The sequence below is a fragment of the Triturus cristatus genome, chromosome 9 (genome assembly GCF_964204655.1).
Source record: "Triturus cristatus chromosome 9, aTriCri1.1, whole genome shotgun sequence".
Taxonomy (NCBI): domain Eukaryota; kingdom Metazoa; phylum Chordata; class Amphibia; order Caudata; family Salamandridae; genus Triturus; species Triturus cristatus.
Window position 1 is genome coordinate 529426028 of NC_140592.1, and position 23056 is coordinate 529449083.

The window sequence follows — 23056 nt, forward strand, 5'->3', positions numbered from 1 at the left end:
ATTAAACAGAGTGACAAGTTTTAAAATTCAATGTCGTGAGCACAGTCCTCCGGCTTCCGCCTCAGAGGATAATTACAAATAATGAAGGGCGCTTCGTAATCAAGCGTTTTTGTAGTCCTTGGGGGTGGGCGTGGCCTCGCAGTGGGCGTGGCTTAGGCCTTGGGCGTTCCCTCTCTCAGCGCGGACCGCTGTCTCAGGGAAGAGGAAGGAGGGCTGTGTCAGCGCGTGGTGTGAGCGCTTAAACAGGTGAGCTCCTTGTTTTAAAAATACAAATTAAACAGAGTGACAAGTTTTAAAATTCAATGTCGTGAGCACAGTCCTCCGGCTTCCGCCTCAGAGGATAATTACAAATAATGAAGGGCGCTTCGTAATCAAGCGTTTTTGTTAAGATGCCTGGAATCACAACTGATAATTAGATTTAAAACAAAGATTCCAACAAGGCTGAACGGTGTTGAGGAAATGTATATACACCTAGAGATGAAACAGAAGTGTCGTCATTCTGATATTGAACTACCTGAAGAGACTAACTGAACCATTGCTCAAAAATTGAGTGATGGAACATCTGAATAAGAATAATTTCTGAACTAGAAACTTTATGAACAAAAAACGATTGGATATAGTTTATGGTGAAACAGAATATGTGAGGAATCCGAGAAGATATTATTAATGACCCAGAGCAGATTGAAGTGAGCACATAATAATAAATACAACACAACAAGGGCACTGAGCCATATAAGTGAGACCAAGGCATGACTTTGTTAGGAGCTATTGTTTCAGCAAGTCGCACATAGTAGATTGCCTCGAGGGCATTGAGCCATGCAATCATTTTGTGTAACTACAAACACTAAGTCATACATCACCTGCTCTCGCTTCCAAAACCAAAGCAGAGTTTGCTATGACAGGGCGGGAGCGGTTACCGAGTCACAAGATGGCTGCCAACACATTCTGGTTTGGAGTGTTGGCAGCCAATCAGAATTGAGCTTGTGCTCGGGAGGGTTCGCGAACCCTCCTCAGTGCTCAGATATCGAATGTTTTCTTTTTTTAATTTCTCAGAAACTACCAAACAGATTTAAACCATTTAAAAAAAAAGGTCGCTTTCTGAACCAAGACCTACCTTTTTGCCAAATTTGGTGTAATTCCGTTCAGCCGTTCGGGCTGTAGCCTGTTCAAATTTTTCCTGTGAAAATTAACATGGGGAAAACGTGTTTTGGGACCCCCCTTTTTTCTCGGCCCACGCTTGACGAATCAACCCGATACTTTCAAAACAGGAGCTGACCGTAGTGGCCCACTAGTTTTGAACATTTCGCGAACATTCGTCAACTGGCACCAAAGATATTGGCAAATCAAAAAACACGTTTCCTATGCTAAATAGGTCCTAACTATAACTACCAACTTGCGACCGCCAGTAGGTAATATATATATAAATAAATATATCTAAAAGTGCAAAACCTCGTCGATCCACAAGATTAAACAGCCTGCACACAGCATGTCAGTTTCAGGAAAGATGTTAACAGGACTAATACCTGCTACCCTGCACCATATATATATATATGGTAAAAGCATGCCCCCTCCATCCTCTGATAGAGCAACGGGTTGACATGCCCTACCAATCTCAATGTCATCCTCATTCTCTATTGTAATAATGGGAATGATAGAGGCGTCAGGATTGGATGTGACCTTGTCTAGCAGGAAGAAGAATGGGGGCAGAAGCAAGAACAACAAGTCCATTCACTCTATGGTACAGATAGTGACCATGTTATTCTGGTCCATGGCTCGGCTTCCCAACTCCTATGGTCCACACATCAGTGTTAGACTGTGTGCAAAGATGCAACGGAGATGGAGTGGTGAGATGGTGTCCTTCCCTAGAGTGAGAGCATGTGTGCGCACTCCTTGTCTTCAAGTCATTATCAATGTTTGAAAAGTAAGGGTCATGCGAATCCGAGACAGCAGCAGTAACTAAACATATTAAATGGCCTCTTTACTTTTATATTAGAACCATGGCCCTTAAATATAAGATGCAGCATGTGCTGAGTAACACACAGGTCCATCCTGAATCTGAAGAGGATCCTAGGTGGCCTCATTGATAATACAAGTATATAAAACTTCACATCTATTATGTGAGTAACTATTGAATTATTTCAAAATCTGGATTTTTGACTTTTGCTATTAGTGGCTTCTGTAAAATTCGTGGGTGTTGATATTGGATAGGGCTTTTACACCAAAATTACACTACTTTATTTAGTCTACTGTATTTTTAATAGGGCACTAGAACTGCACAACTTCCATATGCGCCCTAGAAATATGGTGTTATGCCATAACACGTTCATTATTACTGATGTGTTGCAATGAAACTCTTTGGGAAAATGGTACCCAGTGATGTAGAAGCAATGGCAGGGAACCCTACTACAGTCAGGTAAAATTGGCCCACTCTTCCCTTATTTAGTTACTAGCATACAGCCATAACTGGAGTGCACAGAGCACCCTAGACCCCTGGCCCTGGCACCCTGACACCTGCAGCACTATAATAGCTATGCTCCTGATGGCTGCAGGGAATATGCCATGCTCTAGAGCTGGGAGAACTTTCCATGAATTTTAGAAGTAATCAAAGTCAAACATTCTACCCATCCTCGCTCCATGTGCCTTTAACCTGTTCTGCTGTTCTGGGGCTCTGAACAAACAATTTAAGATTCCGCATTATTTTTTGGCCCTCTTCCTTGTTCCAGTTATTTCACGCAAGGAGATGTGGTGTCTTCTGGCACAGTCCAGAAGGTTCTGGAAACCATCTGGACTGTGACATCACTTGTCTGTGATGGAATGTTGGGGACAGTAGAACATTGAGAGAACCGTTGGGTAGCGTCAGTTGGAGAGAAGGTGTGGTGTGAGGTGGGCGTGCTCGACCTCTCCTTCCTTGTAATAAACTACTTAAACTTACTGTGACTACCGAGTGTTCTTCACCACAATTTGGAGACGAGCTTGAGCCCACGCATCCTTCGAGGTTAGGGACATTTACACATAACAAGAATTGCATTGATAAACGTCCCAGTTTAGATGTGGCAACCAAGGGCACATGGCTAGGGACAAGAATTGTCCTGCAATGAGATCTAAGTGTACACATTGTGGTATAAAACGACATTTTGCCAAGGGGTGCAGGAAAAAGTCTAACAATGCCACTGTCAAGTGTGTTTTGAATGAACAAAATACTCATGGAAAGCGTGATAATAATTCTGAGAACAATGATTGCATTCTACGTATTGATGAGACTGTTTTAGAAGTTGATGTTATTGAAAAAAGGAAGCCGTCTTGTCACATGAAAAAAGGTGGCGTAAGCTTCGTTATGGTAGCTGATTCAGGTTCAGGTTCACCATACACTATCGTGCAACAAGATGTCTGGGAGAAGGAATTTGCAACAGTTTTCGGGGAACAATTGATCCCCACCGACGTACATCCCATGACATTTATCGGCAATACAATTCCCATGTTAGGGTACAGATGCCTCAATTTCGAGTTTAAAGCCAGACAAACCCTAGGGAAACTGTATGTGGCACATAAAGGACCCTCAGTTTTAGGCTGGTCGGACCAAGGAGCTTTAGGCATTTCCCTTAACCCCAATTGCAAAGATCAGGTCTTAATGATGGGCGATCCAGTAGTATCCATGGAGGAAGAACTGAGGGTAGAATTCCCTGAGGTGTTCTCTGAAACTATAGGTAAATTGTCAGGGTTCTCTCACAAAATTGTTCTTAAGGAAGGTGCAACTCCAATTAGTCACAAAGTATGCAGTATCCCACTAAAGATGAGAGCAGCTGTGCAAAGTGAATTGGACAATCTTGAGAAGAATGGCATTATTGAACCAATTGAGAGTGCCGAATGGCTTGCCCCCTTAGTCGTCGTGCGAAAACAGAACGGTCAAATTTGTTTATGCATAGTTCTCAGGGAGCTTCACAAGAACATTGTAATAGATATGTTACTACTTCCTAAAATCAATGAACTACTGCAGAAATCAAAGGGGTGCAATGGTTCTCCGCCATCGACCTCACAGCAGCTTTACACCAAATTTACCTACATATGTCATGTAAGAAGTTAACATCATTTGTCACACCCTTCGGGTGTTACAGATTTGTGAGCATGCCATTTGGCTTGGCCTTAGCTGCTGCTGCTTTTCAGCATCTGATGCACAAGCCATTTAACAACTTGAAAGGTGTCACATACTTTCAAGACGACATACTCATCATGGGCATGTATAAGGAAGAGCACAATTCAAAATTGATACAGGTTTTGAGAAGACTAGCTGAAAATGGCCTTACTGCTGACTTGAGAAAGTGTAAATTCGCTCTACGATCTGTAACTTATTTGGGTCATGAGGTGGGCAGGAAGGGCATCGCACCCAAGAAGGACATAATTAAAGCAATCAGTTCAGCACCCGCCCCCAAGACTAAAGAAGAGGTCAGATCATTCCTGGGTCTAGCAGAGTTTTACAGTAAATTCGTAAAGAATTTTGCAACCAAGACTCTTGGGTTACGTCAACTTTTGAAAGATAAAAAAACTTTCATTTGGAACTCATTAGTTAAACTGGAGTTTTATAGTATTAGATTGGACATTTGCAATGCCATACTCCTACAAGGATTTGACATCTCAGCACTCAGTGTAGTCACTACAGATGCCAGCGGTAAAGGGTTGGGTGCTGTCTTGACCCAAGTGTCTTGTGATGTTTTAGAAACCACCATAGCATTCACTTCCCATTCGCTCACTCCCTCTGAGGAAAAATTCTCAGTAATTGAAAAAGAAATGCTAACCACAGTATTGGCAACAGACAAATTCAGGCAGTACCTGTAGGGCTCAAAATTCATCCTTAGAATGGACCACAAACCCTTGGTCAAAGTTTTGACCTCTGGTGGCAATGTGACAGAGACCCCTCGCATTGCAAAAATGTCTCTTAGATTGTTAAGACTATGTATATGATGTTCAGTACTTACCTGGCAATAGGAACAAGGTAGCAGATTACTTAAGCAGTTCTCCCCTGCCTCTGGATGAGTATTGTCGAAATAAATGAGAAGAATACATTTTCACATTTACAGAAGAGATGAAAGATGTAATAGGTGCTGATGAATGGAAAACAGCGTACGAGTCTGACAGTGTCTTGATAGAGTTAAAGCATTATGTAATGCACGGATGGCCAGATAAGTACAAAGTACCAATTGAGCAAAAACAATTTTGGGAAGTGAGAAGCGAATTGTCCAATGATGAAGGGTTTCTTCTTAGGGGGAGATAGAGTGATTGTATTAGAGGTCGCATACTGAGCATTACGCATGAAGGACATTCGCGTATCATGAAGTCCAAGGGAAGGGTGAAGGCATCTTATTGGTGGCCTGGGGTGGACAATGATGTCGAGAAAAATGTAAAAATGTGTGCATATTGTGCCAGTTGTGATAAGTCATTGGCTGTCCATAGACCTCCTTTTGAGGAATACAAATGTCCAGAGAATCCCTGGGAAGAACTCTCAGCAGATATTTTGGGTTCTATTCTGGACTCATGGGGCATTCCTAAATACATCATTGTTTTATTGGATAAGTATTCCAAATGGCCGGAGTTTGAGGAATGTGAAAAAGTCGTTTTATCTCCCATTATTCCCTTTTTAACCAACACATTTTCAAGAGAAGGAATTCCCAGAACCATTATGTGTGATAATGGCCCTCAATACGTCTCTGACAAATGGAGGGCATTCATGACCAGGAATGGTATCAAAGCGAAGCACACTCCTATTTACCACCCTGCTGGCAACAGAGCCATAGAACGCTTAAATTGCATGATTATGGGCTCTGTTCAAGCTGCAATCAATGCTGGGAGGAACTGGGATAAATAAAATGATTATTCTGAAAGAGAGAATGAGGATTGGCTGTGGAACGAGGTAAAAGCACTAAACTGTACTTCTGGTGATAATGAAGGACAGAAGGAGAGGTCTAGCGGTAGTGACACAACACAAGGTGAGCTTGATGGTATGAATGAAGCTGGTGACGGCGTGAGAGCGCGTGATGAGGAGGTGCAGGTTTCAAATGGTCCCCAAGGACCTACCCGTAGTGGTAGACCAGTCATATTACTTAGAAGTACAACTAATTTGTTATGTAATACTTCACGTTGCTCAACATGTACTATACCTTAAATATTTATTAGGACAAGATTTCTTTATTTCTTTATTCTTGTTCTACTATTTATTACTTATTTGCGCATGTTCCCACGCAGGACACGCTTCTTGTTACATTATTGCTCAGATTATTCTTATGCATCTATTCTATTATTGTAAATAGGACCTCGCTTTGTATTACCAATATTATAACATCTGTAGAAGGGGAAAATGAGTGGTATCTCCAGCACAGTCCAGAAGGTTCTGGAAACTATCTGTACTGTGACATCACTTGTCTGTGATGGAATGTTGAGGACAGTAGAACGTTGGAAAAACAGTTAGGTAGCGTCAGTTGGAGAGAATGTGTGGTGGGAGGTGGACGTTCTCCCTCTCTCCTTACTTGTAATAAACTACTTAAACTTCCTGTGACTACTGAGTGTTCTTCACCACAGGAGAGACCACAAACTCTGACAGACATTCTGTTGTCCTACTTCTTTAGCCTACAAACAGAAAGATGGAAGGAGCTACATGCAATGGGGTGCTTCTGTGATCTGCATCTCAGATTCAAGGCTGTACAGTCCTGATTTGGGTTCTAATGCCAGCCTTCTAACTTCACCATCAATTGATCTTCGACCAGTTACTTTATATCTTTAACCATCGGTTCCTTCCTTTGTCAACAGTGGGAGTGCACAGAATCCAGAAAATGATACTATAAATTCTTACATCATTTACCAAAGGCATTGTTTACTTACGCAATGTGTCGCTGTGACTGTAATGGCACTGGTGACTGGAGTTTCTCCATTATTTAAGCTTATTAAGACATCCAACTTACTGATAGGAAAATAAGAAAAACAAATGATGAGATGGATACATTTAAAAGGGCAGGCCAACATAAAAAGGAATTGTGGGAATGCTTTGCCATGGTATACAGGTAAACAAACAGAGGTTCACTTGTTTAGGATACAATCTCTGAACGTGGTGAAATGGTGGACGCTACAGAGTAAAATGACCCAAAGCCGGCATCACTCTTTATGAATTAAAATCTCATCTGACCCTACAATATTAAGCAAAAAACATTATATTTCAGAAAGTATATATAACTTATTTATCCGTTTTATACGTTTATGTTTTGTAAGGGTTCCAAATCCGTCCACTATTATGAACAGGTTTTTCAAATTACGGTATTTTTATTTTTTATTTCAAAGTCTTTATTGATTTTTATAGAAAAAACAGTAATGAGAGTGATACCTGTCACATATTGCAATGAAGTGAGTTGAACAAACATGCGACATAGCATACAAATGGTAACGCAAAAAGAAAGAAAGAAATTAGTATACAACATTACAGAGTAAGTCTGTAGGCAATCGTGTCATGTTTAAATCCTTAGACAACAAACAATAGGATGAAGTGGTACATCTAAGAATACGGAGTCTAGTAATTGGTGCGCGTTCCGTGAGAAGCTGCAGATAAAGTCCAATGTAAGCAGATACAGTATTGTAACATACGGGTCAAGGATAGGTAAGGGCCAAAACAAGACATACATACGTATCAAAGCCCATACCAGCCTCCCTGTTGTGTGGGCAATAGTAATTAAAAATAAAAGCTAAACTCAGCATTTGATACGGAGTGTAATAGTGAAGGTGGCGGAGTAGAGCAGTAGAGCTTCAGGGGGGTTTATTACTAGCAAAGTAGTTGTCAACTTTCTCCACACAGTTCTCTGCTGAGGTCTCCAGAGTGAGTGTTAGAGTGCAATGATGTCAGCTCCTCTTAGGTGCGTAATCCAGTTAAGCCATACCTTAAAGGAGGTGGCAGAAGTATCTTTCCAGCTATTGAGCACAGAATTACAGGCCGCAGTCAGTAGGATATCTATTAGTAGCCTATTGTTAGGGAAACCAACCTGTAGAAGGTGAGGTAAGTCCCTGATCTCTTTATTGCAATTCCAGCATGTTTGATCTTCTCTGAGGGACATACTGTAATGAGGTGAGGGTGTCAAAAATGATCTGTGAAGGAGCCAACAAGGAAGAGGCAATTTTGTGGGAGACAACTGATTTCCAAATCAAGCTCCAGTCATCCGGAGAGATGCTATTGGCCTCGCCCCATTTTCTTAACAGGGCATGGTTCAGGTGAGTGGGTTTGGGTTTTAAAAGGTGGTAACATTTGGAGCTTTGGTGACAGGATATGTTGAATGATGATATAACTGTAAGTAGAGAGGGTTCCCTGTGGGAGCACTTGGACTTGACTATACAAGCTTTGAGCTTAAGAAAGTCATAAAAATCCAACTCCATTAGATTGTACTGTGTTGGATTTCTTTAAAGGAGAGAGGTGATTTCTGTGTGCCTAGGTGTTTAAACAAGTGAATGCCATTGGGGGACCAGGATCCCAGTACACAGGTGTATCATATATTGTAAATTTGGGGTTGTTCAAAAGCGAAGAAATGTTAGATTGATTTATTGGGACCTCTACAGTTTGTCTATCTTTAATAGTGCCCGTTTAGAGTTTGTGTTTGGCAAGTTCTAATTTTGGTGGATAAAAGCATAATAAGATGTTTATCCTCAAGGTTCTCTTTTTCATCTGAGAGCCATGAAGGGGTATAATCAAGCAACTGGGAGAACCGTAAGGATCTTTGTTTGGATAGGAATGGCAGGTTTACACCACCCAGGTTTACAGGGAGCCTCAGTTTCTTAATTGATATCCTAGGCAGTTTGTTTTTATAAGTAAAATTGGCCTATAATTTTTTAGCTAGTGTTAGGTCCTTACCCTCTTTCGGGAGCACCACTATAGTGGCTTCACTTGTGGTTCCTGAGATAGCTCCAGAAGCCGCAAAATTATTGAAAATATCAATGTGTGGGGGTGAGAGAGAACGCAAATGATTTGTAGAAATTTGCAGTAAATCCATCTAGTTATGGCACTTTGTGTACCATCTAGGTACGCCCTGCACATTTTGTTAGAGGCCTGTGAATCATCTTTATATAGTGACTCATAGAAATCGCTGAACACCTCTAGTATTGTTGGTTCGTCTGTGCCACAATTTAATTATCTTTGATTACAGTGATGCCCTTTCGATTTTGTTTGTGTTTTAGATAGGATGCGAGCATTTTCCATGATTTATTTGCTTCGCAAAGTTTAAAGCCTTTATATTTATCTTGATTTCTTGTTCCAACTCTGATAATTTGCCACTATGGGCTTTGTTTAGATTTGATGGTGGGTCTATTGCAGTGCCTCTAACAATTTCCTTAAGTGCATCCAGAAAGTGGCAAAGAAACGTCTACTGAAGTATCGTCATTATTGTAGTTAAGAATGTTTTTTTCAATACTGTTCCTCGATACAGTATATTTGATGGATTCATCATTAAACCATCAAGTCTTACAGGTTGGTTTCACGTTAATACCAGTGAGAATTAACGAAATATAAGAGTGATCGGAGATCAGCCTAGGAAGGATTTCTGTTTTGTCAATGAGCTGTGTGTGTGGGGGTTTCAGACGAGGAGATAATCTATTCTTGAGTACAACTTGTGTGGGTTAGACAAAAAAGTCTAATCTCTGGTAACAGAATGTTGTAGTCTCCAACAGTCAAGTAGGTTGAATCTCGAGCACAATTTGAGGAGAGACTTCTGGGACTCTGGTGCATGGAAGGAGGCTCTTAACTGCCTGTCTAAAAATACACCTAGGGGTATGTTGAAGTCGCAGCCCATTACAATCAGTTTGTTACTTAGGATGCGACTTAGTGGTAGAGTTAAGGAATCCCAGAAGTCTGGGTCATCTAAGTTTGGCCCATAGACATTAATAACATGGAAAGCCTTAGCATTTTTGGAACGTTTTGTGAGCATTCACCTACCCGCTGTGTCTATCTCATGGTAATCTATTTTCAGGCCTGAGTTTCTGGCAATCAAGGTCACCACTCCATTCCTTTTGTTTAATGCAGGGTAACAAAGAACTCCACTTGACCAATTACTATGAAAGGAGGCTGCTTTTTTAGGTCCAATCTTAGGGGCATATTTACGAGCCCCTTGCATTGGCGGAGCGTCACTTTTTGTGATGCTCCGGTGGCACAAATCACAATATCATATCTATGAGGCCACGCAAAGCCACAATGCGTTGCTTTAAATGGCCTCATTGATATGGAGTAAGGCAAGGCACCAAATAGCTATGTTGCTTTACTCTGCACTCGGGAGGCGTCCCATGGGCATTGTGGTGGGTTTTCCCATTCAACAGCCATGAATTTTGATACTTCCCCAGAATTACCAGAGCATGTAAACCTGAGAAAGCACCAAAACCTTACGCCTCCCTAGGTGAGGCGTAACAAGGAGAAATATCTTTCTTTCATTCTGCAGCATCATAGAAAGAGGAAAACACCTCTTAGGATTGTTTCTGTGCAGGAAGGTGCCTCTTCTTCCATAGAAACAATACTGCTGACAACACAGGCACCCTTGCACTATGGTGCAAGGGTGACTGTGTTGGCGCTAGGCTGACGAAACGGCACCAGCGCAGGGGGAGAAGACAGGAATAAACCATATTGTCTACATACGATGCATTCCTTCACTTTCACTTTGGCTTAGGGCAGCCCAGCAAGCTGTAGTGCTGCGTTGCCCTACGCCGATGGAGCTTTAAAATGCATCACTGCAGGTAGGGAAACAGAACCGATATTACTCCTGCCCGGAGGGAGCAGCTAATTATGCTTGCTCCCTCCGGGCAGTAGCAATGCCGGCTCCTGTACTATAGGGGAGGTGGCTGGAGCCACTGGGGCCCTCGGGCTCCCACCATGGCCCCTAAAATGTTGGGGTGGGCACCGGGGCACACCCACTTACATTAAAGGCAAACACCGGCCCATAATAGACTCAGGAGGGCAGCGTGGGTCAATATGACTCAGAATTTGGGTAGGCTGAGTAAATAAATGTGAAAGGGGATGATGTACTTATGAGGATGTCTCTCTCTTTAACTATTTCTAGCCCCGTTAAAAAATATAATGCCTCAAATTACTAAAAGCCCATTTCACATTTTTAGACCTCTGGTTTCATGCCTGCATTAAAATCTCAATGTTCATTTACTTAAGCCTGTCCTTCTGAAAAGGCTTTAAATGTAACAGCTCCTATTCCATCTAGGTGGCATGCTGGACTGCCTTACCTTTGTCTTGAATACAAAATGTTACTCTTTAAGTTGTTCATTACAACTCTTTGGTGACATTGCAGTTGATTACTAAGGAGTTACCAGACAAACTGCTGCTGATGCTGGAAGTACATGTTTTACTCTGCATGCCAGAATGTTTTTAGTGAAATGGACGAGGATGACATTTGAGAACTCATATAAATTGTGACTTCATTCTAGCTTTCTAGAGAACTTACCATAACTTCTATAACAAAAAGAACCCCTTCATTTTTTCATTTACTACACTATACTCTGTACGAAATGCTTTGAATTTTACAGCTTAGATTCAATTAAGATGGCATTCAGGGGTGCCATATTTTTGTCATAAATACACATTTGTTAGTGTTCTAGTTGTTCATTAGAAAACTGTGGGAATACAGCAGTTGTTTACCAGCGAGTTATTATGACAGTCTACTGCTGCTGTTGGAAGTGCATGCTTCACTCTGCATGTCAGAATGTTTGACTAAACTGGATGAGGAAGATATTTGAGGAATCTTAGAAAATGTGTACTCATTTTAGCTTTCTAGAGCCCCAGACATAATTTCTACAACAAAATTAACCACCATATTATTTTCCGTTTTAAAAGGAAATGCTTTAAGTTTTACAGCTTAGCTTCTATCAAGATAGTCTCTGGTGTGCCAGAGTTTTGTCAGGAATACAGATTGTTAGCGCTCTAGTTGTTAATTAGCAAGCTGTGCAGTGTTGCCAGATTGGGCTAATTCCCGCCCAAATAGGTAACACTTTCCGCATTTGTGTGAGAAAAAAATCAATTTGCGAGTGCCTATTTTTTGACATATTAGCCTTTTGTGAGCATTTTCTTGAACTGGGAAGGCGCCTCAGCACTGCAATTGATCTTACTTGAGCTGCCTGGCTCGTTATTGGCGCAGTGGCTCTGGCATCATCATGGCAGCCTTACTCTGAGGCTGTGCACACACATTATGGGATGCAGGCCGAGCAGGCTCATGCAGATTGGCAGTAGGAAGAGGACTCAGTACATTGACTAAATGACCACACACATACAGACATGTAAGTAGCACCACCCTATCTCAGCTGGCGTTTGGGTTACAGGGCCGTCAATCTAGAAGCGTGTGAAAGTGCTACTAATGACGGCCCTGGCATAAATATATTGGACAGCCTCCTCGGACCAGCTCAACCTCTTTAAAAGCTGCAATGACACCTGGCTCCTCCTCTTGAACCTCTTCGACAGTGTGGGAAGGAAGGTGTACGAGGAGGAACTTGTGGGTGGGCAGTGACTCTACATGCAGTTAAGTGGCTCTTCTCATGGCGCACACTAGTGCCCAGTAGCCCCAGTAAACCAAGCAGCCGAGCCCAGACCGACTCTCCCTCCTGTCGCCCAACCTGTCCCCTAAGCCCATCAACTCCCTAGCCCAGAAGCAATTTGACATCACTGCATTGGTGGCTGAGGCTCCAATGGGTTTTCTTGAGACAGGAGCAGGGCTGGTAGTACATGGGTAAGCGGACCCCTAAAGGCCTGGGACTCTGTTACAGCAGGTAAAAGTGTTCCCAGCCCCCGGTTAGTGTTTGTGCGCACTGCGAATCACTTCTGGCTGTGCTAATGAACAACAAGAATATGACCCTCTGTAATGTAACTGATGCACATGTAAAGCACTTCAATACCTTCAGGTCAAATTCACACTATACAAAAACTGCAGAAAAAAGCACAGAGGTAAAACCAAAGCAGTAACATGAAAGGAGAGACAAATAGATACCCATTGAGTGGCTGACTTGTACAAAGAGAAAACAGAAAACCTGGATAAATAGTGTCCTCTCTGCTTAAATTGCGTGATCTTAGGCAAGTATTTTATTTCACCATAACAATCTTTTCTCCATAATTGGGAATTAAAGCACTTTCAAATACCAGCTGTACAAAAACCAGTTGTTTTTTATTTAATAGACTATATTGTTGGTGTATAACAATCTGGGCCACATACAGGGTTCACATGACAACTGCCTTGCGTCTTGGTTTACTTACAGCACTGTCATCAGTGTGGGGACAGGGGCATGGATGGTACTATGTTCATGTTCATAAAGTATCACTTTTAATAAGTACTCAGTGAAATGCTATAATGTGATATATTAATGTTAAAGCTTCACAACTTAAAGGAATACACTTTTTTGAATTTAGACACTTTATTATATTCTAACATGTTTGTGGCATCACTTACGTGGCTGTTATTTTCAGGCCCATGCAAGGGATCTTCGAGGGAGGGAGGAGCCCCTTGAATTGGACCTCTCTGATAGTTTGCTGGGTTGACCACCTGTATTGTGCAGTGCACATGCTGAACCCAATTATTTTAAGACGCTGTCATATTTGTTAGTAAGGTCATTGACACATATGAGAGCACCTTGAAATGCATGTCATTGCGATGTGTGCTGTACCAAAAACAGACTCACTTGTATTCTACATGCATTGTAAGGCATGCAATCCATCAAAGGGAAATGTCACTTTCTAGAGCGCATTAGAGATTATCCTGGACAAAGTGCCTGGATTTAGATACTGTGTGTTCTTCTGGGGAGTGATCAATAGAGCAAGTTTAAAATGCAAATTTTAACATAGCGTGTGCATTTGTACAGCGAGCAGTCACTCCTTTGGGCATCCCTGCAGTATAAAAACATGTTTGCTACTGGTAAGGTATGTTATTTCACACAGACACATTGGGCCCCATTACAATGTCGGTTGGATGAACGTCCTACTGACATCGTAGTGGAAACAGCCTGCCAGACAAGGAGTCGGCGGTTCCGCTTTCAGAATTAGGATGTGACCGCTTTCACGGCGGTCGCAAAGTGTATATTTTCTATTGAGGCTAGTGCTGCGGATAGTTTAAGGGCTTCGGAAGGCATTAAAAATCCGGCAGCATTGGTAAGGGGCTACAGTGGAACACCGGGGAATCAACTGATAGGCTGCTGCTCTTGCCGCTGCTACTAGAAGTTCATGTTATAGTCGGGATATCAGACTTTACTGACACATGGCTGAGGAATACAGTGTGACCTTGTAGCTTTTGGAACACCTTCCATTACCTCTATGACAACATCATGAGAGAAAACAGGTTCCTTTCAAACATAGTGCAGCAGAGTCAGCATTTTTCACAGGGTAAAGTCACCTTAGCACACACTATAATTCCTAAAATTAGCATGGTACCACCAACAAATGATTTAAATCCTTTTGTATATAATTTATATTTGTATATATTTTTTTCCTTTTTTCTTTTCTTTTAAAAGGCTGCCTATCAAAGCAGGAAAGACTGTGAAGTTGATAGACCCGCAACACAGTTCAAGGGTGCTACATGACAGTTAATGATTTACTATTCCCAGTAGACCAGCAGTCCAGTGTACACAAAAAGAGCATAATCAAGCGATGACCTCTTTCGGAACGTGAGCAGTTTATGGTACTGCTTTGTGCTGATGATGCCGGCAATGATAAAACAAAATAACAAGATGGCCTATGGTGAGGAGCTCCCTCGCGTAGCTCCAATGGCTGGGTATCGCTTTAGGCTTTAAATCCCTTTCAACACCCTGTAATTGAGCTCTCTCTTTGCGGAATGATGGATGACCTTCCTAGGAATATTACTGGAGTTCCTTTGGAATATAACCCACCTCTCCAGAAATTGAGTGAGGTAAAGAGGATCCCCACTGGAAAACGAGGGATCCTGTCCAGTTTCCACAATTGGAGCACAGACCGCTCTGAGGCAGTGGCACAGCGATGAAAGGGCATGCTAAGTGAGACAGCTAACGATAACCACTGACGCCGCCCCAGCCGCTCCGCCACCAACAGTCTGTACCCAGAAGCAACCCCCAGGCGCCGCTTCTATTGGGGCGCTCTACCAGCAGTGGACGGCGGTGAGACCAAGAACATGGTAGCATCTCCCACAGTGAGCACCCTGCCCCCTCCTCTACCATCGGCTCTTGCGGCCCTGGGCGCTCTTTCCCCGAAGCATCTCCCGGCACTTCCTTTACAGGTTTCGTGCTACCACTGATGAGATGGCTGCGTTGCAACCAGGATCACCACAGCATCTCCCACGGTGAGCAACTTGCCTCCTCTTGATATCTTCGGATACCTAGCCGTGGGCAGAGCCCTTCGGCCCCATCGTCAAGACGGCGGCCCCTTGGGACCGAGACGCAAATCGGGAGCTGGCCTGCCTCTCTACCCACTGCTGAGAGCCTTGTAACCCTAGAGCACTGCGGCGTCTGCCGCTTTGCCCTAATGAAGCGTTACAACAAACAAATGATGGACGGAATGCTGACAATGCATACATTCTCCCCCAGTCAAGAGATCTGGGTTAAATCCATCGTTCTTTTGCCCACTACACCACCCCAGTTTAGACATGGCCATATGCAAATCAGTCTTGACCCTGTGCCTAATGGGAACAGTCCAGCCCGAACTGCCAAGCCATGTCTTCCCTGGTCCGGAATCAAGCATCCTAGGACCGGTTTCTGGCTATCAGCCGTCATCAGCCAGGATAGCTTGACTCCAGTGGCGTAGTGAGCACGGGTCCCACGTCTGGGAATACCCATCCCACTTAGGGCGAAAAGCGTTACAACAAACAAATGATGGACGGAATGCTGACAATGCATACATTCTCCCCCAGTCAAGAGATCTGGGTTAAATCCATCGTTCTTTTGCCCATTACACCACCCCAGTTTAGACATGGCCATATGCAAATCAGTCTTGACCCTGTGCCTCATGGGAACAGTCCAGCCCGAACTGCCAAGCCATGTCTTCCCTGGTCCGGAATCAAGCATCCTAGGACCGGTTTCTGGCTATCAGCCGTCATCAGCCAGGATAGCTTGACTCCAGTGGCGTAGTGAGCACGGGTCTTACGTCTGGGAATACCCATCCCACTTAGGGCGAAAAGCGTTACAACAAACAAATGATGGACGGAATGCTGACAATGCATACATTCTCCCCCAGTCAAGAGATCTGGGTTAAATCCATCGTTCTTTTGCCCACTACACCACCCCAGTTTAGACATGGCCATATGCAAATCAGTCTTGACCCTGTGCCTCATGGGAACAGTCCAGCCCGAACTGCCAAGCCATGTCTTCCCTGGTCCGGAATCAAGCATCCTAGGACCGGTTTCTGACTATCAGCCGTCATCAGCCAGGATAGCTTGACTCCAGTGGCGTAGTGAGCACGGGTCCCACGTCTGGGAATACCCATCCCACTTAGGGCGAAAAGCGTTACAAGCGTACTGCTTTGCCCTAATGAAAGCAGGATCAATCCAACGGACTTAGAACGCTTTAACTACCGATATAATGGGCTCACTGCTACTCCAGGGAGAAGGTGAGGCATACTTTTTCCCTGCATCACTCATCAACATCAGCCTATGTAGTGTAGTTCCTATATCCCTGATAGGCTCTGCGCATTGGAATAATATGCACTATAGATTTGACATTGGACTGAGGTCAGTATGTCTCTATCGAATACATTAAACTTAATTACTTGTGTATGCCAGCTAACTCAGATGTCACTAGAAACTTCTCGAATATACAAGAAGGGATTAGTTTCTGACAACTGCATAAACATGACAACTTTGTTTCCCTTAGAGTCGGAACAATCTCAGAACCGTGGAATCAATAGATAACAGTTTCACTCAGTCATTTGTGCATGCTTAGTTTCTACAGAGTTGCACAGAAATAGAGAGACGGTTGTTTCAATAAAAAGGGTTTATTGAACAGTCTTATTTCTCATGCAAGAGAAATGAACTGCTACAATCGTAAGACAGGCTGCGAAGTACAATATGTACAGAGTTAGCAGTAAGATAAAATAATACTGCAATAGCATGGTTTGTAGCTATGACATATATTAATTAAAATACATACATAAATAACACAGGCTAAAATGTGGATACTCATCTGATGCTTCTAAATAGTTCTACCCAAGTGTACCTAACGTAAGTGTAGTACGAGGTAAGAAGTAGGTGCTGTTTTGAGGGATAAAAAGTAGATTTCCCGTATATAAGGGGTATCGGACATATATTATGTTAGCATGATGCATCTATACGATTACTCCCTGTTTGATATGTATGCTTTTGTATGGAGGAAATTCGTTTATTTCCTCCCCGTATATGTATTCCTAAAAGAGTAGGCCGAGAACCATACAGATGCCATCTTCTGATCATATGCTCGAGCACGGGCCGCGATCACGTGTTGATCACGTGCAGTTGTCAGGCCCCAGTTCATTTGAGTTACTGATAGCAGCTGAAGGGAGGCTGTTTTACTCGACTGTTCTGAGACTCAAGGTCGCATCTGGCTTTGGGGGCAATAAGCGTATTCCTGTGTCTGCACTCCCAGGCACCAAGACGAAAGGGCGTCACCCCTCCTGACCTCCTCAGCAATAGATAGTCAAGCCTTTGTACTGATCTGATGTGTGCCATATATGGTCCTTTCCTGGAGCTCGAGGGCCAACTGGTATTTTTCCTTTTACAGTGATTGTATGTGTTGAACCGAAAAGTATATAACCTCTTGTTTGAATACGAGCCAACAGTCTTCTCGGCGCACCTGATGGGTGAGGTTCGGAGAGGCTCCTCTATAGAGTATTTTTTCTAATAAACGATTGAACCTTCTTCACTGCTAACTGACTGATTATTTGGTCATGGTATTGTGACTATTGGTAGGTATAGTCCTTTAGTTTATTTTATTGGTACATCAGTTTGGCGACTCCGCCGGGACTCTGTGACTGGGTCGTCCTCCCCGTAAACGGGTGGCAAGGACAAGGAGTAATTCTGGTCGAGCGGGTGGACGGAAAAAGGATCCTTTGAAATTTAGTAATCTTTGGTATGAACTTACTCCGCTCTCACGATCAGAGTATCCCCTGCTGCTAGTGACCCTTCACTGGAGTCCTACGGGCGTAACCCAGGAGCTGACTGTGTTGGTCTTCAGGAGTTGGCAGTGGAGAACACGCGATTGTACCTGTGTGCACCAGGTGAGTGGAATTGATTTGATGATTTTGGCATGCACTGTTGAACAGTGCTTTTGAAGCAGTTAACTGTGTAAGTATTTGGTGGTCAGTGTACCACGGAGAATCTTGGGGGTCTGACGGGGCAGCATTGTGGTGGCTGCACGTGTAGATGCTCCACGGACCTTTTGTGAATAATAGAGGCGCTGATCGGATGCCTGGTGTGGCACGTGTGGTGCGCTCCCGGCCGGACTACTCTCGGAAAAGCCTGTGGCTGTACCTGGGTAGCCTTGGGAACACATCTGAAGCGGCGCTAATGAAGCGGGCTTAGTCAGAATAGTCCCAGGAGTGAACCAGGAAGGCTGCGGGATGGTCTGTAGGTCGGTCTGTGGTTATACCTGTCTGACGGTCTCTTGGTAGTCTTTGGACTGCTTGATTTTGGTATCTGTTGGTCTTGGAATTTGAATTTGATTGATTCTCCACGAACAGGAGTCGACGGGCTCTGTTCTTTGTTTGAAAGGACGTCACTTTGAATATCTTTGTATGTATATATATATATTATTGTCTTGTGTATGTTTAAATGAGCGTAAGGTTGTATGTTTTGTGAATGTTTGAACATGGCCATGTTTGGAAGTTTCTTTTTATGATCAAATGAGGAACGTGTGGCGATAATAACCATGCCGTGTTTTAGTAGATTGAGTTGTTTTGGATGTTGTTGTCACCATAATGATATGCGTTTGGCTGAAAGTCAACCTGCCCCGCCTGAGGGCAGCCCAAGTTATGATATGTATGTAAAGCCTGGTATTACACCTCTCTTGTTTAATACATTATGGCACAAATATACTAAAGATAATGTTGAATTACAATGGCCCTTACCGGGTCTTTTGATGAGAAAAAGATACATTTTCTGCGGATCGATTATTTTGTAAACGTAGTTGACATTCAATGTTTGACTTCCTAAACCTGTGGCAGAAGGAAGCAAAGCGTAGACATATGAGGGAGGAGAAAGTATGTAGGATAAAAGGAAATCAGACGATTACGCAGAAAGCTATAGCTTATGATAAAGCACAAACTGAACAAGGGATTGATTGTGCAGACAGACAATTTAGATTGCAAGTACGGGAGGAGCCTAGTGCGCAACCAAGATGGCCGCGTAGGTGCGAGGCTCCCGAGGACCTCCGCGACCTCCTGAATTAATCCTGGCGATATCCTGTCCTTGTTGAGGGGACTGTGTTGGGGAACCGGAGCTGAGGCGCCACCCGTTTTTTGGGCTCGAATCGGACCCCGAACGCCGGTGGGAGCATCGATCGAAGGTTGCGGCCTTCTCCTCGCCGGCCCCCCGGATTGGAGTAGTGGGGCGATCCGGGGACAAAGTGAATAACAGCGGCGAGCGGGGCTGGGCGACTGGCGTACCCCGCACTTTCACTTTCGCTTTTGCGCCCTCCTAGCTCTCAAGCCGGGTCGGGCTGCGGAGCGGGGTGCGGTGGTGTGGCCTTGTCCAGGAGCCCGGCTGACCCGCCGGCGGTGGGTTGACCCGCGGTTCGGTGGTCGCCCCTGCCCCCCCCCTGGCACCCGTGACTTGGTATAGCGGCCCGTTTGGGGAGCTTGGCACGACGGTGGAAGAACCAGCATGTCCACCAAACAAGATGGCGACCGGGCGAAGGTGAAGACGACCCGCCGTGGCACGGCGCACCAGGCCAACAGTATGGACCGCTACACGCTTCAGAAGGGTTCTCCGGAGACATCGCGTGCATCCCCGGTGGGCCCGACGGAGGCATCTGCTCATCCGGTGGATCTGACCCTCCGGGACGTCATGGGCGCCATCGCAGAGATGAAGGCCTCGGTGGACCAGCGTTTCGACACCTTAGCGCAAAAAATAGACTCGGTCCTTGTGGATGTGAGCCTTGTGAGGGCAGACTTGTCCAAAACAAACGACCGAGTCGACTCCCTGGCCCACACCACAACGAGCCTCACGACAGACGTGGTGGCCCTCCAGAAGGAGGTGCGCCGGCTTGGCCAGGCGAGCGCCCTGATGGACCGGCGATTGGAGGACTCCGAGGGTCGGGCCCGGAGGAATAATGTCCGTATTGTGGGGGTGCCGGAGGGACGAGAGGCGGAGGCGGCGGATCTTTTCGTGGAAGATTTGATCCTGACCCATCTCCAGCCCCGGGGGCTGAGTAAGCTTTTTGCGGTGGAGCGTGCTCACCGGGTCCCCGGGGGCAGACCTAAGACTGGTGCCCCGCCGCGGCCGCTCATTGCCCGGATTTTTAATTTTCGGGACAGAGATGCTATCCTCCAGACCTCCAGGCAACAGGGACCGGTCAAGCTTGACAACATGGAGGTACATTTCTACCCAGACTTTACTCCGGCGGTCCAGAAGCAGCGACAGAGCTTTCTTGGTGTTAAACGTCGCCTAAGGGACCTGAACCTCAAGTACTCAATGCTCTTTCCAGCCAAGCTGAGGGTAGAGGTGGATGGTCGCACGCACTTCTTCGACCGGCCCGAGGCGGCTGGGGACTGGCTGGACACTCTGCCTGGAGATCGGGGCCGGGGGGGCGGGGGGGGCGCGGCTGGCGAGGAGGGCCCGCCGGATCAGAATTGAGGGGTGACTGAATAGGCCTTGCTCTGGACGTTGTTCCTTCACCATTTATTGATTGCGTATGTTCCCCTCCTATGGAGGTCGCGCGGGGTCTGTTGGGGGCTTCCCTCCTCCTCTGGGGGACTAGTTAGTATTTTAGCTATGGGGCGACAGGCACACTGCACTTTGGGGGGGCTGTCTGGGCTCATGCAGGGGTGCAGGGAGGGGGGAGTTCTGTTGGGACCGGGGGGTGGGGGGGGTGTGTTGTTTGTTAGCACCGCAGGGCAAACCCGCTACTATGTTGTTGTTTTTAGGATGCTCGATGGGGGACGACCGATTGATTCGACGTATGATGGGGGGTAGGGATTTGACTGTGTTGTCATGGAATGTTAACGGCCTGGGGGATAGGATTAAGCGTGGTGTGGTCCTGCAGTACTTAAAACGTATTTCACCAGATGTTGTCTTCCTGCAGGAGACGCACCTTATAGGTAACTCCTTTCATGCAATGAATCGGCGGGGATATCGTTTGGTGGCCCATTCCGGCTTCACCTCGGGCTCGCGGGGGGTGGGTATTATGATCAAGAACTCGCTCCCGTTGGAGATTGATGAGGTGCGCCATGATGAGAGGGGACGCTACACGGTTCTGGTGGGAAGAATGGAGGGTAGAGTGTTTATCTTTATATCAGTGTACGTCCCGCCTGGGTTACAAGCCACCACATTCGCGGACCTGGGGCGCCTCCTTCTGGACCTTCCGAGTGGCCTGCTGGTGGTTGGAGGGGACTTTAATGCGGTAGCCTCTGGGTCTATGGATCGCCATCCCCCTAGGGACCTCCCCCGGGCACAGGCGTGGCTGCCCGGCCTTCTGGACACGCTGGGCCTGGTGGATTGCTGGCGATTAAAGCATCCCGCATTGCGACAGTACACCTTCCACTCGGGTGCCCATGGTAGCCTCTCGCGGCTTGATTACATCCTTGTCCCGGCGGCCCATGCAGGGAGGGTGGGGGAGGTGCGCCATCTAGCGCGGGGTATCTCAGACCACTCCCCATTGTTGTTGCATTTCGATGTCTTCCCGAGGGGGGATGGCAGGGTGGCCCCAATCAATGCATGGTATTTGCGCGACCCCACCATTCGTGCCGATTTGATCAAATCCTTACAGCGATATTTCGACGAGAATGTGGGGTCGGTCTCTTCGGCCATCTCCCTGTGGGAGGCTTTCAAGGTAGTCCTTAGAGGGGAGGCCCTCTCCTTTATCTCCCATGCCCGGCGGCTCGAGCGGGAGGAGGTGACCCGGGTAGAGGCCGAGATTGCAGAACTGGAGGGTGACCTGGGGAGCGGGGTAACAGACGCCAAGTTGCATGTTCTACACCTAAAGCAGGCGGCCTATCGGGCCCTCGTCACGGAGGCGGCCAGGGGCCTCAGTAGAGAGCAGCAGGGGCGATTGTATGATGTGGGTGATAAGGCTGGCAAATTGATTGCGTGGTTGGATAAGAGGGAGAGAGCGAGCCGCGTGGTGCCTTTGATTGAGAGTGTTGATGGTGCGTGTGTCACCGAGCCGGAAGCCATTGTCTCCTGCTTCGCGGATTATTTCCGCGAAGTCTACTCCCCGGTTTCCCCCTGCTCGGAGGAAGATTCCCATGCCCTGCTTCGGGACATCGCACTGCCCTCCCTAACGGTGGAGGACAGGGATTCGCTGGACGCCCCTCCCACCTCGGACGAAATTGCCTTGGCTATTCGCTCGGTTGCATCCGGCAAGGCCATGGGCCCCAATGGTATTCCCATCGAGCTCTACAAGCTACGCCCGGATGTGTTGGCGCCCCACCTGCGCGCGATGTTCCTGGCGGCCCACTCGCAGGGTTCCCTCCCGCCGGACCAGCGTCTGGCCACAATTGTGGTGATCCACAAGGAGGGGAAGCCCCGTGAACGGGTCACATCCTATAGGCCGATTTCGCTTTTGAACGCGGAGCCCAAAATCCTTGCCAAGGTGTTGGCCAACCGGTTGGTTGGCGTGGTGGGCGACTTGGTCCACCAAGACCAATCTGGCTTTATACCGCACCGCAACACGGCGCTCAATCTGCGGCGCTTGCACGGGGTGCTCGCGCGTGTCCCATTTGTGCGGGAGCCGGCCATCTTGGCGTCCTTGGACGCCACCATGGCGTTTGATACGCTTGAATGGCCATACATCTGGGCGATGCTGGCGAAATTCGGGTTCGGCCCGGGTTTCATTAGCTGGGTCAAATTGCTATATTCGGGCCCATTGGCGCAGGTGGTAGTGAATGGGCGAGTCTCGGCCCCATTCGCGCTGGGGA

General features: G+C 46.0%; 1 protein-coding gene across 1 annotated transcript in view; it reads right to left on the reverse strand.

The window, feature by feature from the left end:
• The window catches only part of ANTXR2 (ANTXR cell adhesion molecule 2), a 670700-nt gene that overhangs the window by 147263 nt on the left and 500381 nt on the right, over positions 1-23056 (reverse strand). Inside the window, exon 11 of the mRNA XM_085625534.1 lies at positions 6868-6946. Within this exon, the coding sequence (XP_085481660.1) occupies positions 6868-6946 (79 nt within the window). The remainder of the gene's footprint in view (positions 1-6867; positions 6947-23056) is intronic.